Below are 17196 nucleotides of genomic sequence, written 5' to 3' on the forward strand. Positions count from 1 at the left end.
GAGAGAAAAGATTAAAGAGTGAGGGAAACACTCTCTGATCACCATACATCTCTCAACTCAGAATTTTGGAATTTAGTTGAAATTCGAATTGAATTGGCCACACCCCACAGGATATAGAATTTGAGTTTGAGTGACAGGAAGTGGAATTTAATTCAGTGCAATTCAGAGAAATCCCACTCAGTCACAGAACATGAGTTTTATTGAATCTGACAGGTCACACTTCCAGATACCAAAGGATATATGTTTCTCTGGAAACCTTAGTCAAAGATGTAAGAGTATGAAGATAGGCTAAAACTGTGTCTCCAATAGAAATCCCAGATCAAACTTGTAGGTGATATCATGGCGACGTTGGCTAGCTAAGCACGTTCACAGAAATACGTAATCGGGTATAATGGTCGTCTTGCGCCGAACTCCGCATATGTAGGCATCAACCATTTAATTTTCTGGGCTTCTTTTTGAGGGCCTCAGGCAACTTGAGGAACAACTAGAAGGTTAAACTAATGCACGCTGGGAAATGTAGTATTTTCCCCATATTGAACAGAATTGAAGTGATTAAGGAAATATAATAACTAAGAATTAGAGGTCGACCGATTTTGATTTTTCAACGCCGATACCGATACCGATTATTGGAGGACCAAAAAAAGCAATACCGATTAAATAGGCCGATTTCTTTATATATATATATATATATATATATATATATTTGCAATAATGGCAATTACAACAAAACTGAATGAACAATGAACACTATTATTTGAACTTAATATAATACATAAAAAATATATATTTAGCCTTAAATAAATAATGAAACATGCTAAATTTGGTTTAAATAATGCAAAAACACAGTGTTGGAGAAGAAAGTAAAAGTGCAATATGTGCCATGTAAAAAAGCTAACGTTTAAGTTCCTTGCTCAGAACATGAGAACAAATGAAAGCGGGTGGTTCAATATCCCAGTTCTTCAATATTCCCAGTTAAGAAGTTTAACTTGTAGTTATTATAGGAATTATGACGCATCGACTATTTCTCTCTATACCATTTGTATTTCATATAAAGTTGAAGTTGGAAGTTTACATACACCTTAGCCAAATGCATTTAAACTCAGTTTTTCACAATTCCTGTCATTTAATCCAAGTAAAAATTCCCTGTTTTAGGTCAGTTAGGATCACCACTTTATTTTAAGAATGTGAATTGTCAGAATAATAGTAGAGAGAATGATTTTTTTAAGCTTTTATATCTTTCATCACATTCCCAGTTGGTCAGAAGTTTACATACACTCAATTAGTATTTGGTAGCATCGCCTTTAAATTGGTTAACTTGGGTCAAACATTTCGGGTAGCCTTCCACAAAAAGTTTGGTGAATTTTGGCCCATTCCTCCGGACAGAGCTGGTGTAACTGAGTCAGGTTTGTAGGTATCCTTGCTCGCATACGCTTTCTCAGGTCTGCCCACACATTTTCTATTGGATTGAGATCAGGGCTTTGTGATGGCCACTCCAATACCTTGACTTTGTTGTCCTTAAGCCATTTTGCAACAACTTTGGAAGTATGCTTGGGGTCATTGTCCATTTGAAAGACCCATTTGCGACCAAGCTTTAACATCCTGACTGATGTCTTGAGATGTTGCTTCAATATATCCACATCATTTTCCTGCCTCATGATGCCACCTATTTTGTGAAGTGCACCAGTCCCTCCTGCAGCAAAGCTCCCCCACAACATGATGCTGCCACCCCCGTGTTTCACGGTTCACAGCTTGTAAGCCTCCCCCTTTTTCTTCCTAACATAACGATGGTTATTATGGACAAACAGTTCTATTTTTGTTTCATCAGACCAGAGGACATTTCTCCAAAAAGTATGATCTTTGTCCCTATGTGCAGTTGCAAACCATAGTCTGGCTATTTTATGGTGGTTTTGGAGCAGTGGCTTCTTCCTTGCTGAGCGGCCTTTCAGGTTATGTCGATATGGGACTCGTTTTACTGTGGATATAGATACTTTTGTACCTGTTTCCTCCAGCATCTTCACAAGGTCCTTTGCTGTTGTTCTGGGATTGATTTGCACTTTTCTCACCAAAGTATGTTCATCTCTAGGAGACATAATGCGTCTTCTTCCTGAGTGGTATGATGGCTGTGTGGTCCCATGGTGTTTATATTTGTGTACTATTGTTTGTACAGATGAACGCGGTACCTTCAGGTGTTTGGAAATTTCTCCCAAGGATGAACCAAACTTGTCTTGGCTGATTTCTTTTGATTTTCCCATGATGTCAAGCAAAGAGGCACTGAGTTTGAAGGTTTTCCTTGAAATACATCCACAGGAACACCTCCAATTGACTCAAATTATGTCAATTAGCCTATCAGAAGCTTCTAAAGCCATGACATAATTAACTGGAATTTTCCAAGCTGTTTGAAGGCACAGTCAACTTAGTGTATGTAAACTTCTGACCCTCTGGAAATGTGATACCGTGAATTATAAGTGAAATAATCTGTCTGTAAACAATTGTTGTAAAAATTACTTGTGTCATGCACAAAACTGTAGTTTGTTAACAAGAATTTTGTGGAGTGGTTGAAAAACTAGTTTTAATGACTCCAACCTAAGTGTATGTAAACCTCCTACTTCAACAGTACCTTTGACTATTGGATGTTCTAATAGGCCCTTTAGTATTGCCAGCCTAATCTCAGGAGTTGATAGGCTTGAAGTCATAAACAGCGCTGTGAAGCAAGCATTGCTAAGAGCTGCTGGCAAACGCAGTTAAGGGTGAATGAATGCTTACGAGCCTGCTGCCGCCTACCACCGCTCAGTCAGACTGCTCTATCAAATCGTAGACTTAATTATAATATAATAAACATATCATTATTATGGTCAAATCCGGAAACTATTATTTCAGTGAAATACGGAACCGTTCCGTATTTTATCGAACGGCAGCAACCATAAGTCTAAATATTGCTGTTACATTGCACAACCTTCAATGTTATTTCATAATTATGTACAATTCTGGCAAATTAGTTCGCTGTTGTATATACCCTGACTCTGGGTACAAATGAACGCAAGAGAAGTGACACAATTTCCATAGTTAATATTGCCTGTTAACATGAATTTCTTTTAACTAAATATATAGGTTTAAAACAATATACACTGCTCAAAAAAATAAAGGGAACACTTAAACAACACAATGTAACTCTAAGTCAATCACACTTCTGTGAAATCAAACTGTCCACTTAGGAAGCAACACTGATTGACAATAAATTCCACATGCTGTTGTGCAAATGGAATAGACAACAGGTGGAAATTATAGGCAATTAGCAAGACACCCCCAATAAAGGAGTGGTTCTGCAGGTGGTGACCACAGACCATTTCTCAGTTCCTATGCTTCCTGGCTGATGTTTTGGTCACCTTTGAATGCTGGCAGTGCTTTCACTCTAGTGGTAGCATGAGAGTCTACAACCAACACAAGTGGCTCAGGTAGTGCAGCTCATCCAGGATGGCACATCAATGCGAGCTGTGGCAAGAAGGTTTGCTGTGTCTGTCAGAGTAGTGTCCATAGCATGGAGGCGCTACCAGGAGACAGGCCAGTACATCCGGAGACGTGGAGGAGGCCGTAGGAGGGCAACAACCCAGCAGCAGGACCGCTACCTCCGCCTTTGTGCAAGGAGGAGCAGGAGGAGCACTCCCAGACCCCTGCGAAATGACCTCCAGCAAGCCACAAATGTGCATGTGTCTGCTCAAACGGTCAGAAACAGACTCCATGAGGGTGGTATGAGGGCCCGACATCCACAGGTGGGGGTTGTGCTTCCAGCCCAACACCGTGCAGGACGTTTGGCATTTGCCAGAGAACACCAAGATTGGCAAATTTGCCACTGGCGCCCTGTGCTCTTCACAGATGTAAGCAGGTTCACACTGAGCACATGTGACAGACGTGACAAAGTCTGGAGACGCTGTGGAGAACGTTCTGCTGCCTGCAACATCCTCCAGCATGACCGGTTTGGCGGTGGGTCAGGCATGGTGTGGGGTGGCATTTCTTTGGGGGGCCGCACAGCCCTCCATGTGCTCGCCAGAGGTAGCCTGACTGCCATTAGGTACCGAGATGAGATCCTCAGACCCCTTGTGAGACCATATGCTGGTGCGGTTGGCCCTGGGTTCCTCCTAATGCAAGACAATGCTAGACCTCATGTGCCTTCCTTCAAGAGGAAGGCATTGATGCTATGGACTGGCCCGCCCGTTCCCCAGACCTGAATCCATTGAGCACATCTGGGACATCATGTCTCGCTCCATCCACCAACGCCACAGACTGTCCAGGAGTTGGCGGATGCTTTTGTCCATGTCTGGGAGGAGATCCCTCAGGAGACCATCCGCAACCTCATCAGGAGCATGCCCAGGCGTTGTAGGGAGGTCATACAGGCACGTGGAGGCCACACACACTACTGAGCCTCATTTTGACTTGTTTTAAGGACATTACATCAAAGTTGGATAGCCTGTAGTGTGGTTTTCCACTTTAATTTTGAGTGTGACTCCAAATCCAGACCTCCATGGGTTGATACATTTGATTTCCATCGATAATTTTTGTGTGATTTTGTTGTCAGCACATTCAACTATGTAAAGAAAAAAGTATTTAATAAGAATATTTCATTCATTCAGATCTAGGATGTGTTATTTTAGTGTTCCCTTTATTTTTTTGAGCAGTGTACTTCTGTGTATTGATTTTTAGAAAGGCATTGATGTTTAGGGTTAGGTACATTCGTGCAACGATTGTGCTTTTTTTTGCGAATGCGCTTTTGTTAAATCATCCCCCGTTTGGCGAAGTATGCTGTGATTCGATGATAAATTAACAGGCACCGCATTGATTATATGCAACGCAGGACAAGCTAGTTAACCTAGTAATATCATCAACCATGTGTAGTTAACTAGTGATTATGTGAAGATTGATAAATGTAATGTTAGCTAGCCACTTACCTTGGCTCCTTGCTGCACTCGCATAACAGGTGGTCAGCCTGCCACGCAGTTTCCTCATGGAATGCATTGTAACCGGCCATAATTGGCATCCAAAAATGCCGATTACCGATTGTTATGAAAACTTGAAATCGGCCCTAATTAATCAGCCATGCCGATTAATCGGTCGACCTCTACTAAGAATATCCACATACGGGTTTTGTTTTCCTCTATCATTAATTGTAGCCCTTTCCACTCACAGACACTGTCATCCCGTGTCATTAACAAGCACCTTAATAGAAACTTAGGTGCTTTGCGTCGCAGCGCTGCATGGGTTTTGACTAACAGCCGTTATAAACTTGAGAAGCGAGCAAGACAAGAAGATGCCCCCAACCCTCCAGCGAATTAGGCTACATTTGCACATTTATTGCTGCCTGACTGAGGGAAATGTGTTCTGAAAGATGAGTTGTTGAAGATCATAATATATAAATACCACTTTGATGTCATACCAGCAAACCACACACCCACGAGTCCAAATGTGCACTTACCATTTCCATATTTGAAAACTTGTGTTATTTACAGTATCAACATTCATGATCAATGTGTTTGATCCACCGTTACAAAGATGACACGCCTTATACCCTGGGTTGTCCTGAACAGAATGTTTGACATTAGTGAAATTAGTCACGGAACACACGCTTGAATGCACTCATGACTCCATTCTATGCGCAATCAAAATGACAATCTCTTTGTCTGAAGTGCCGTTTGAAAGCCTAACCCTGTAAGATCATATTTTATAACGTACTGTAGCTAGCCATGCTGGCAATAGATTAAGCCTTCAACATGATGGAATGTTTTTAGATTGGGTAAACAACAACAGTAATTGTGTGATGGTGGGGACACAGTGCTGTGTTCCTGTACAAACAACAGTAATTGTGTGATGGTGGGGACACAGGGCTGTGTTCCTGTACAAACAACAGTAATTGTGTGATGGTGGGGACACAGGGCTGTGTTTCTGTACAAACAACAGTAAGTGTGTGATGGTGGGGACACAGGTCTGTGTTCCTGTATAAACAACAGTAATTGTGTGATGGTGAGGACACAGGGCTGTGTTCCTGTACAAACAACAGTAATTGTGTGATGGTGGGGACACAGGGCTGTGTTCCTGTACAAACAACAGTAATTGTGTGATGGTGGGGACACAGGGCTGTGTTCCTGTACAAACAACAGTAAGTGTGTGATGGTGGGGACACAGGTCTGTGTTCCTGTATAAACAACAGTAATTGTGTGATGGTGAGGACACAGGGCTGTGTTCCTGTACAAACAACAGTAATTGTGTGATGGTGGGGACACAGGGCTGTGTTCCTGTACAAACAACAGTAATTGTGTGATGGTGAGGACACAGGGCTGTGTTCCTGTACAAACAACAGTAATTGTGTGATGGTGAGGACACAGGGCTGTGTTCCTGTACAAACAACAGTAAGTGTGTGATGGTGGGGACACAGGTCTGTGTTCCTGTACAAACAACAGTACTTGTGTGATGGTGGGGACACAGGGCTGTGTTCCTGTACAAACAACAGTAATTGTGTGATGGTGGGGACACAGGGCTGTGTTCCTGTACAAACAACAGTAATTGTGTGATGGTGGGGACACAGGGCTGTGTTCCTGTACAAACAACAGTAAGTGTGTGATGGTGGGGACACAGGTCTGTGTTCCTGTATAAACAACAGTAATTGTGTGATGGTGAGGACACAGGGCTGTGTTCCTGTACAAACAACAGTAATTGTGTGATGGTGGGGACACAGGGCTGTGTTCCTGTACAAACAACAGTAATTGTGTGATGGTGAGGACACAGGGCTGTGTTCCTGTACAAACAACAGTAATTGTGTGATGGTGAGGACACAGGGCTGTGTTCCTGTACAAACAACAGTAAGTGTGTGATGGTGGGGACACAGGTCTGTGTTCCTGTACAAACAACAGTACTTGTGTGATGGTGGGGACACAGGGCTGTGTTCCTGTACAAACAACAGTAATTGTGCGATGGTGGGGACACAGGGCTGTGTTCCTGTACAAACAACAGTAATTGTGTGATGGTGGGGACACAGGGCTGTGCTCCCATACAACAACAAAAAAAAGTGTGCTTGCTTCAGTTCCTCAATGGCAAAGCTAAGAGAGCTAAAAATTTTTTTTTTTAAAAGCACCTTATAGTTGAAGGCATTGAAATGATTTCGGAACTGTGCACAGTTTGGAGAGGTGTGTGGCCATTTTGAGACACATCTCACTGAAGCCCTTGTAATAGTTTTTTTTTTCCTTACCCTGCACATACTCCAAAATGTCAATGAATAGTCTTATTGTGTTACTGAATGTATCGAGAGTATTTTCAAATGACGTTATGGACAAATGCTGTGAAAAGTACAGTAAATGTGGAATGCACATCATATCAACAGGTTAATGTTGGATTCAGTCTTGTGTCAGGTAGACTCATGTGTCCTCACCTTTGGTCCAATAATTGACCCACAATCTGCAAACTGTTCTCTTTCAATTGCTACCATGGTTATGCATATGTTTAAAAAAAATAGTTATTCTGTTTTGATGAATAAAAATATGATTACGCTCAAATGGCGCTCCTGTGAAGTAGTGACGCGCCGACATACGCCGAGTTTCCTGAGACGAGTCACAAATGAGGGATACAAAGTATATTGAAAGCAGGTTCTTCCACAAATGTCTGATTCCTGAGTAAATTAAGCAATTAACATCCCATCATGCTTAGGGTCATGTACTGTATAAAAATGCTGGGCAGGCCATTATATTTGCTACCATGGCTATGTCCCCATAGGATGACAATGGACCCAGCCACAGGGCACGAGCGGTAACTAAATGATTTAAACCATATCGTCACGCCCTGACCTTGGTTATCTTTGTTTTCTTTATTATTTGGGTTAGGTCAGGGTGTGACGAGGGTGGTATGTGTGTTTTTGTCTTGTCTAGGGTTTTTTGTATATCTGTGGGTTTTTGGTTTGTCTAGGTAAATGTAGGTCTATGGTGGCCTGAATTGGTTCCCAATCAGAGGCAGCTGTTTATCGTTGTCTCTGATTGGGGATCCTATTTAGGTTGCCATTGTCCATTTTGGCTTTGTGGGTTATTGTTTAGTGTTCTTTGTGTAATTAAATGAATGTATTCTTATCATGCTGCGCCTCGGTCTCGTCGTTATGACGAACGTGACACATATGCCATGGCCCTCTCAGTTACCAGATCTCAACCCAATGGGAAACCTATGGGAGATTCTGTAGTGGCGCCTGAGACAGTTTCCCACCTCCTTCAACAAAACATAAAATGATTAAATTTTTCATGGAAGAATGGTGTCACGTACCTCCTTGTCGAATCTATGCCAAGGTGCATAGAAGCTGTTCAGACTCGTGGCGGCCCAACACCCTATTAAGATACTTTATGTTGGTGTTTCCTTTATTTTGGCTGTTACCTGTATATTTCTATAGATTACACCTAATATAGAATAGAAGAGGCAATTTAATTTAATTTAATGTCACTGAATTCAATTCTATTCCCTTTACAGATTTTCTCAATTGCTTAAACACAAAAACTGGTTCCTGTAGCACAAAAACCCATAGCCTTACGTCATTCCCAAAAACACACACACACATTTCCCATAACCGTAAACACTATTCCCCTGTAAACTCTTTCGGCAAAACCTTACACAAAAGTGGCCCAATAAATTGCACTATATATTCATTCAGCAAATACATGCTCTCAATACAATGAACTCAAGTCATCACAACCTGTTTACTACTTCAATGCAAATTAAATTCCAATTCAACAAAGGAATTCGAATTTGAGGCATTCTCAAATCAATTCTGAATTGAGCCCAACACTTGTTTCACCATGCATGCACTGTATCTGCCATATGCTGGCGACAGTGTGTGTGTGTGTGTGTGTGTGTGTGTGTGTGTGTGTGTGTGTGTGTGTGTGTGTGTGTGTGTGTGTGTGTGTGTGTGTGTGTGTTTGTGTGTGTGTGTGTGTGTGTGCGACTTGTGTGTGGGTGTAATACATGTCTCTGCTGTCCAGGTGTTCTCCCACCTGTTGCTAAAGGTTAGCAGGGATGATGACAGGTCTGCCATCCACCGCCCGTCTATCCTTTTGTCAATCTGTCTTTCTATCTGTCTGATTGTTAGATTGAGACGTACAGTGCCTTGCGAAAGTATTCGGCCCCCTTGAACTTTGCCTTTGACTTGGCCATTCTAACACCTGGATATGTTTATTTTTTAACCATTCCATTGTAGATTTTGCTTTATGTTTTGGATCATTGTCTTGTTGGAAGACAAATCTCCGTCCCAGTCTCAGGTCTTTTGCAGACTCCATCAGGTTTTCTTCCAGAATGGTCCTGTATTTGGCTCCATCCATCTTCCCATCAATTTTAACCATCTTCCCTGTCCCTGCTGAAGAAAAGCAGGCCCAAACCATGATGCTGCCACCACCATGTTTGACAGTGGGGATGGTGTGTTCAGGATGATGAGCTGTGTTGCTTTTACGCCAAACATAACGTTTTGCATTGTTGCCAAAAAGTTCAATTTTGGTTTCATCTGACCAGAGCACCTTCTTCCACATGTTTGGTGTGTCTCCCAGGTGGCTTGTGGCAAACTTTAAACGGCACTTTTTATGGATATCTTTAAGAAATGGCTTTCTTGCCACTCTTCCATAAAGGCCAGATTTGTGCAATATACGACTGATTGTTGTCCTATGGACAGAGTCTCCCACCTCAGCTGTAGATCTCTGCAGTTCATCCAGAGTGATCATGGGCCTCTTGGCTGCATCTCTGATCAGTCTTCTCCTTGTATGAGCTGAAAGTTTAGAGGGACGGCCAGGTCTTGGTAGATTTGCAGTGGTCTGATACTCCTTCCATTTCAATATTATCGCTTGCACAGTGCTCCTTGGGATGTTTAAAGCTTGGGAAATCTTTTTGTATCCAAATCCGGCTTTAAACTTCTTCACAACAGTATCTCGGACCTGCCTGGTGTGTTCCTTGTTCTTCATGATGCTCTCTGCGCTTTTAACGGACCTCTGAGACTATCACAGTGCAGGTGCATTTATACAGAGACTTGATTACACACAGGTGGATTGTATATATCATCATTAGTCATTTAGGACAACATTGGATCATTCAGAGATCCTCACTGAACTTCTGGAGAGAGTTTGCTGCACTGAAAGTAAAGGGGCTGAATAATTTTGCACGTCCAATTTTTCAGTTTTTGATTTGTTAAAAAAGTTTGAAATATCCAATAAATGTCGTTCCACTTCATGATTGTGTCCCACTTGTTGTTGATTCTTCACAAAAAAATACAGTTTTATATCTTTATGTTTGAAGCCTGAAATGTGGCAAAAGGTCGCAAAGTTCAAGGGGGCCGAATACTTTCGCAAGGCACTGTACATTAGAGAAAGGTCTGGGACCCATGGAGATCCCATAAATCATCAGTTCTATATGTGATTTTATGCTCTCTGCCCAGCTTCCAGTTCCAGCCAATGAAGGACTCCCTCTCTCCCTCTCCGGGCCTTCCTATTGGCTGAATCCATACCTGTATACCTGCCTGACTCTATGTTCCCACGGCAACACAATGCCGCCCTATCATTTGGCTGCACCCTCTGATTATCTCAAGCCTGGTCCATCTGGAATGTAAGTTTAGATGGCTGTGAGAATCTATGTCTTTATGAAGACTGCTATTTTATTTAATAGTTTACAGTACAAAACATATGTACAAAGTTATGTACAGTCCATGTGTTGGGATCAGGCAATCAGTTCAAGTTAATACAGACCTCTTTCTCGCTCTGTTTATCCCTCCTCTCTCTCCCTTTCCCTCCCTCCTCTCTCTCTCCCTTTCCCTCCTCTTTCTCTTCCTCCTCCCCCTATCCCCCTCTCTCTGTCTGTGGTCTGGGCTAGGAGGAGGAGGACAGTGGTGGCAGGATACAGAAGAACAGCAGGAACTGCCTTTCCTCTCTTCTCCTCTGGGCTAACACACTCTACTGTACATTCCACACATCTCTCTCTCTCTCTCTCTCTCTCTCTCTCTTTCTATCTTTTACTCTCTCTCTCTCCCTCTGCTACGGAAAAATCCCCAAACACACACACACACTCTCTCTCTTTCTCCAGCCTGGCTGTCTTTCTAATGCATACAAGAGAGCAGAGAATGACACACACACACTTCGAACAGCTTCTTTAGCTTTGACCGAGTATGCTAGGCCAGGGGGAAAGCCATTAGTGGGACGAGGTTTATAAACACACACACACACACACACATACACACACACGGATGTATAAAATATTCCAAGAGGCTAGGTTAGGTAAGTTTAGGATATGATTTCTGTACTGAAATTCTTCACTAAAATAAATTATCTCCCACATGTGGGGGAGTCTGAGGGAAGGGGCATACTACAGTCATGCTGTAATTTAATTTTCCTTTACCCCACCACCACATGACCACCATCTCCAACGCCCTTTTCCCCACTGTGCCGCCTCTCCTCAACTACTCAACAAGACCTCACCAGTTGATCACATAGGCTTTCTTCACAAGAAACCAATTCACCTCAAAGACCATTCATTTTTCCACACCAGCCTTGCTCTCGTTCTCTCTCTCTCTTTCTCTCCTCTCTCCTTGTCTCTTGGTTTCTCTGCACTCTGCTTTGGCTCCCCTTCTGTCTCTTTTTCTCCCTCCCTGTCTTTTCCTTCACCCTTCTCCTGTCTGCCACTCCCTTCATCCCCATCTCCTCACTCTCCCTTTCTCTCTTTTTCTCTCTCCCTTTCCCCTCTCTCTGGATTGTGGCTAGTGGCCAGGCAGTGAGCTGGGGGCAGGCCTGAGCAGAGCAGAGAGGTGGTGTAGGGCCTGCCCCTTGTGCCCATGCTGGCAGTATATTGGCTGGCTACTGGCTGGCTGTCTGGCTGCTGGCTGGGTGCCTGCTCTCTCAGCTGGTCAAAAGGTCCCCAGTGTACTCAGCTCTAAACGGCTCCAGTTGTTGGCTGTCGACTAATGAACAATGGTCTAATGAAGGAACATCCTCTCCTCCCTTCTCTTCTTTCCCTCCCTTCTCCTCTTCTTATTCCCGTAGAGGAGGGGTCCTGTCCTCCTCTTCTCCTCCTCCCTTCTCTTCTTTCCCTCCCTTCTCCTCTTCTTATTCCCGTAGAGGAGGGGTCCTGTCCTCCTCTTCTCCTCCTCCCTTCTCTTCTTTCCCTCCCTTCTCTTCTTCTCATTCCCTAAGAGGAGGGGTCCTGTCCTCCTCTTCTCCTCCTCCCTTCTCTTCTTTCCCTCCCTTCTCCTCTTCTTATTCCCGTAGAGGAGGGGTCCTGTCCTCCTCTTCTCCTCCTCCCTTCTCTTCTTTCCCTCCCTTCTCCTCTTCTTATTCCCGTAGAGGAGGGGTCCTGTCCTCCTCTTCTCCTCCTCCCTTCTCTTCTTTCCCTCCCTTCTCCTCTTCTTATTCCCTAAGAGGGGTCCTGTCCTCCTATTCTCCTCCTCCCTTCTCTTCTTTCCCTCCCTTCTCCTCTTCTTATTCCCTAAGAGGAGGGGTCCTGTCCTCCTCTTCTCCTCCTCCCTTCTCTTCTTTCCCTCCCTTCTCTTCTTTCCCTCCCTTCTCCTCTTCTTATTCCCTAAGAGGAGGGGTCCTGTCCTCCTCTTCTCCTCCTCCCTTCTCTTCTTTCCCTCCCTTCTCCTCTTCTTATTCCCTAAGAGGAGGGGTCCTGTCCTCCTCTTCTCCTCCTCTCTTCTCTGCAGGCAAGTCAAACACACATACACAGTCCCACAGAGACAAAAAAATGCAGGTCATTGGGGCCTCCCTCTCCTCCACCCCCTGAGACAAACACACAGACCAAACATCCATGCATGACATTTCAAACCCATCGCTCACTCCATTTAGTCTTCAAAATACCTACCTAACATTGCATTGACAACAGAAATACAACTAACTCTTAATCTTTTGATTTGATCATTTCAATAAACACACTCAAGCAAATCACATAGCCTATTTCAATATATCAAATGACATCTGTATAACAAACTTCAGTGTCACCTCTCTCTGACTTCGACTGAGTGAAAAGTGGAGTCAAGTAGAACACAACTCAGCTACTACACACGTCGCGCGGGCCTCACCGAGGAGCATCAACAAAATAGCAACATGACCCCTCCATGACCTCTGAACCCTGGGGTCAACCAGGAAGCATGCTGAGTCACCAGAGAGAAGTCAAGGGGTTACACAGTAGAATTATTTCTCTTTCCCCTCTCTCTCTCTCTCTCTCTCTCTCTGTGTCTGTTTCTGTCTGTCTCTTGTCTCTCTGTGTTTCCCTCCCTCTCTCTCTCTCTCTCTCTTGCTCTCGCTCTTCCTCTCTCTCTCTGTCTCTCTCTCTGTCTACGCACTGGGCGTTCCTATGGAAACTCGGACATGGCTCCTCTCTCGCTCTCGCTCTCTCTCTCTCTCTCTCTCTCGCAGTCGTTGACACATAAGCACACACAATCTAAAGATTGGGATAGGAATGGCGACTCATAACCTCACTCCACAGGCCTTCCAGGCCATCTAAATTTAGAGAAACATCCTTACACAGTCCTGAACAGACAAAAACAGATTTGACAAAAACAGAAACATCACCAATGCAATGCATCCAGTCAAATGAGCTAGATTTTCATAAAGCACAGAGCTCGATAAAGCACCACCAATCAGCAATAAGAACCGCACAGGAAATTCTATACAGCGTAGTAAACTTGAGCGGGACGAATGTTAAACTCAGTACAGAACTGAAACAGTGTTAAGAGACAATTAGATGGGCGCTGTTCACAGCGGACACAGGCATTCTCTACAGTAACCCAAACAACCCAAACTCACCAGGCCGTCGCAGTTGCTGATTGCTACGGTGGCTCCGGGCGTGTCTGTGACGTCACCCACGTAGAAACAGTCTCCCTGCAGTGGCTCGGAGCGCGTGGCTGTCCCGTTGCTGTCGTTATCATCGTGCCACTCCATCTTGGCTCCGGGGGCCACCAGTCGCGCATTGTGCCGCAGACGCAGGTGGAACTCCCGGCCGAAGACGGTGACGTTGTAGTAAAGCTGTCTGTGTCGGGGCCCTCCATCCTCCTCGTACATTTCCTCTCTTTCTTCATCTCCTCCTCCTCCCCCGTTCTCTCCGGTCTCCCTCCTCCAGCGCCTATGGGGCTGCCCCGCCCCCACCCCCGGCCGGCCGGCCGACACGGCGTGGGACAGGAAGCGGCCGTCTGCGTCCACGCTCACGGGCCTCACCAGTCCATACTCCCCCAGGACATGCTGCAGGGAGTCTGAAGGTTGGAGGAGGGGAGAGATGGGAAGAGGGACAGGTGGATAGGACATGAGGTAGAAAGGGGTGGTGGGAGGAGAGGGTGGAGAGGGACAAGTGGGACAGGTGGAGGCGGGGAGAGGGGGAGGGAGAGAGGGAGAAGGACAGGGGGATAGGTGGATGGTGGTGAGGGAGAGCAGAGGAGAAGGGAGAAGAGGAGGAGAGAGGTTAGTGGGAGAGATAGGATGGGAGAGGAGAAGAAGGAGAGAAGAGGTGAGAGAGGAATGCAGAGGGAGGATAAGCAGGAGATGAGGAAGGGATGGAGAAGGGGGAGATGAGGAGGATAGGAAAGGGCAGGAATGAGAGAGAATAAGAAAATTAGACAGAGAGAGATAGGCAGAGTTGGGAAAGAGAATTAGGGAAAGGGGAGGGGTTACGTTAGAGATGTCATGTTCTGTTCCTAATTGCATCCCTTCTTGATCACAGAGAAAATATGCATGGACTTCAAACAGATAAGCCTGCCCAACACAGAGACACACAAACATACACACCCCACCCCTGAACCCACGTCCTTGATGGGCTGAGTGCTGTTTGCTCTATGACACTCACAAGCCACACAAGAGTCGAAGGTAAGGGGTTCTACATAGAAGATCATAGGAAATCCCAGGACGTGTCTATGATACTGTTATAAGTTCACATAGTTGCTATCACAAACTCTAAGTTGACACTGACTAGTAGGATATTCATTTCCCAATGAGCAAACAATATCCATACATTCAGCATTCTTATACATTCATTTTTTATCAGGTTTTTGATTGACTGACCAAATTTTTATTGACCTTTGTCAATAAAACTCATGAATGCAACTGTTTATGTACATTTTATATTCCACTTGTAGCTATGGTTGTCCTGAAAAGAAAATGGTAAAACACTTCAATGTGAGGCTAAGTCTGAGGGCAGAGCAAGCAGATGAAAGAGAGTAGTTAATGTCAGCTTGTTTTGCTGTGGGAAGTCTGGTTACAATGGAGTTAACATTTGGATAGACATGCAGCCTAATTAATATAATGTATTTGAGCCTATTGCATCACCATCATTATTCCTTCCCCATAATAAGGTCTTAATGCACTGTAGGCCGTTTTCTTGGCCACGCACCGCAATATAACTGTGACACTGACAGTGACACCTCCCTCGGAGGCAGCTTTTAGACACGTGAGAGAGACGCTCCCTCCGGGGCGCTAGTGACAGAACGCTGCGCCTCGCCCACATATCACTACTCTCTACTCAAAGCCACAGCACTAGATCACGTCAGTGACACTAACGACTCTCCGCTGTCCTTCTCAATATCACTTGCATGATTATTATCTAAACAGATATCTTAACACAGATAATACGTATTATGGTGTTTCGTTTGAATCACTGGGCTACAATGAGTGTAACCGAGATCATGATTTAATATCGGTGCAAATAGGAGGCGAGGGTGAGGTGCACCACATACTTGATTCCTGCAAGATTTTATCAATCTGATTCCATGTCTGATTCCATGATAACAGAGCCCAACATGTTTTGGTAGGCTATATAATTTCCCCATGGTCACTAAATAAAAGTTTTCTGCAAAACATGAGTGAGATATGGATACTAAGCGTAAACTGTGCAATGTTATTATTCTGCAATGTATATTGTTATTATTATTAGGACTAGTATTATTCTCTAATGTAACGGGGATTAGATGTTCATTTCTAATCGAAAACACCCGACCCTTCTCTTCTTGTGACCAAATCGATAGCTTCTATCTCCACCTAATCACATAAGGTTACTCCATGGCAAACGCCGACAACAAACCTATCCTTGCATCCTGTCACAGCCAAAGTGAATTCCACTGTCCGAAATGCTAAACCGCCCGCCCGCGTCAGGAGCGGGATGAGGAGAGGAGAGAGAGAAACGCACACTTAACAACACTGCCTGTCCTGACACAGCACAGAGAGAGAGCAGTCTCCGGGAAAAGTATCGGGAACCTTGATCCACTAACCTTGATCCATCCACTAAACCAAAGTTGAAAAGGGACGTTTTTAGGGTGTGTATATACAGTAGCTGCAGCCTACAGCCCAGGCTACTATGTTGGGCGCGCAGAAGGATGCGTCTACCCAATTGACCCCCAGCGTATGGAAACAGCAAAATATTGTAAACATAAACAGTTCCACGTTTACGTACCTACGCTACTGGCGATATATAGGCCACTCGTGTGCAGAAAGGCCGACAGAATGATTAAGATAGTCAATCCAGGCGCGAGACCCATGGCAGCTCCGAACTGCGCAGGTGAGAGAGTGGGACTTCGGGCTCCAGTGTGCTAAAGTTCCCCGCGACTAGCCACACCGCCACGACAGCAACAGCACAGCAGCCCGCAACTAACTGCCAAGTGCACCGGGAGAGAACGCTCTCTCTCTCTCTCTCTCTCTCTCTCTCTCTCGCTCAACCCCTCCCTCTCTCTGTCTCTCTCTCTCTCGCTTTCTCAATCTCACTCGCTCACACACACTCTTTCTCTCTCTCTCTCGCTCCTGCTCCTTGCCTCTGCGCTGACAACTCCCCGACTCTACATACACATACACGCGCGCCCACACATTTCTCTGACTGTACTCACGCAGGGAGGCGCGAGGTAGATGAGGATAGTTCTGAAAACATTGGGCGTGCTGCGACTGATTGACAGTTCATGACAGCTTAAATACACGAGAGGAACATCTGTGAAAATGACCACCCTTTCCCCTTCCACCCGAGAGATAGTAATTTAATAGTGGACAAAAGTTGTTTTGTAACTTTAAACTATTCTCCCGAATCAATTATGTTTGGAGTGCATGTTTCACTGGTCACGCCGCCAACACTGTGCACCATTCTGAAAAGCTTGCATAAACTTTGAAAATCCAGTGAGCGTCCGGAGTCAGGATAAGCAGTGGTGCAACATCGCCTTGCGTGGCGGCAGACGGAACTGAAAGGCTA

General features: G+C 44.6%; 1 protein-coding gene across 2 annotated transcripts in view; it reads right to left on the reverse strand.

The window, feature by feature from the left end:
- Positions 1-16652, reverse strand: part of LOC139366161 (A disintegrin and metalloproteinase with thrombospondin motifs 2-like) — a 200331-nt gene extending 183679 nt beyond the window's left edge. For both annotated transcript variants that reach the window (XM_071103330.1, XM_071103329.1), the window contains exons 1-2: positions 16417-16652; positions 13788-14230 (exon numbers count right to left, since the gene is read on the reverse strand). In XM_071103330.1, the coding sequence (XP_070959431.1) occupies positions 13788-14230; positions 16417-16501 (528 nt within the window). In that variant the 5' untranslated portion in view covers positions 16502-16652. The remainder of the gene's footprint in view (positions 1-13787; positions 14231-16416) is intronic.
- Positions 16653-17196: the final 544 nt, after the last annotated feature.

Source organism: Oncorhynchus clarkii, chromosome 14, assembly GCF_045791955.1.
Source record: "Oncorhynchus clarkii lewisi isolate Uvic-CL-2024 chromosome 14, UVic_Ocla_1.0, whole genome shotgun sequence".
Classification (NCBI taxonomy): Eukaryota; Metazoa; Chordata; class Actinopteri; order Salmoniformes; family Salmonidae; genus Oncorhynchus; species Oncorhynchus clarkii.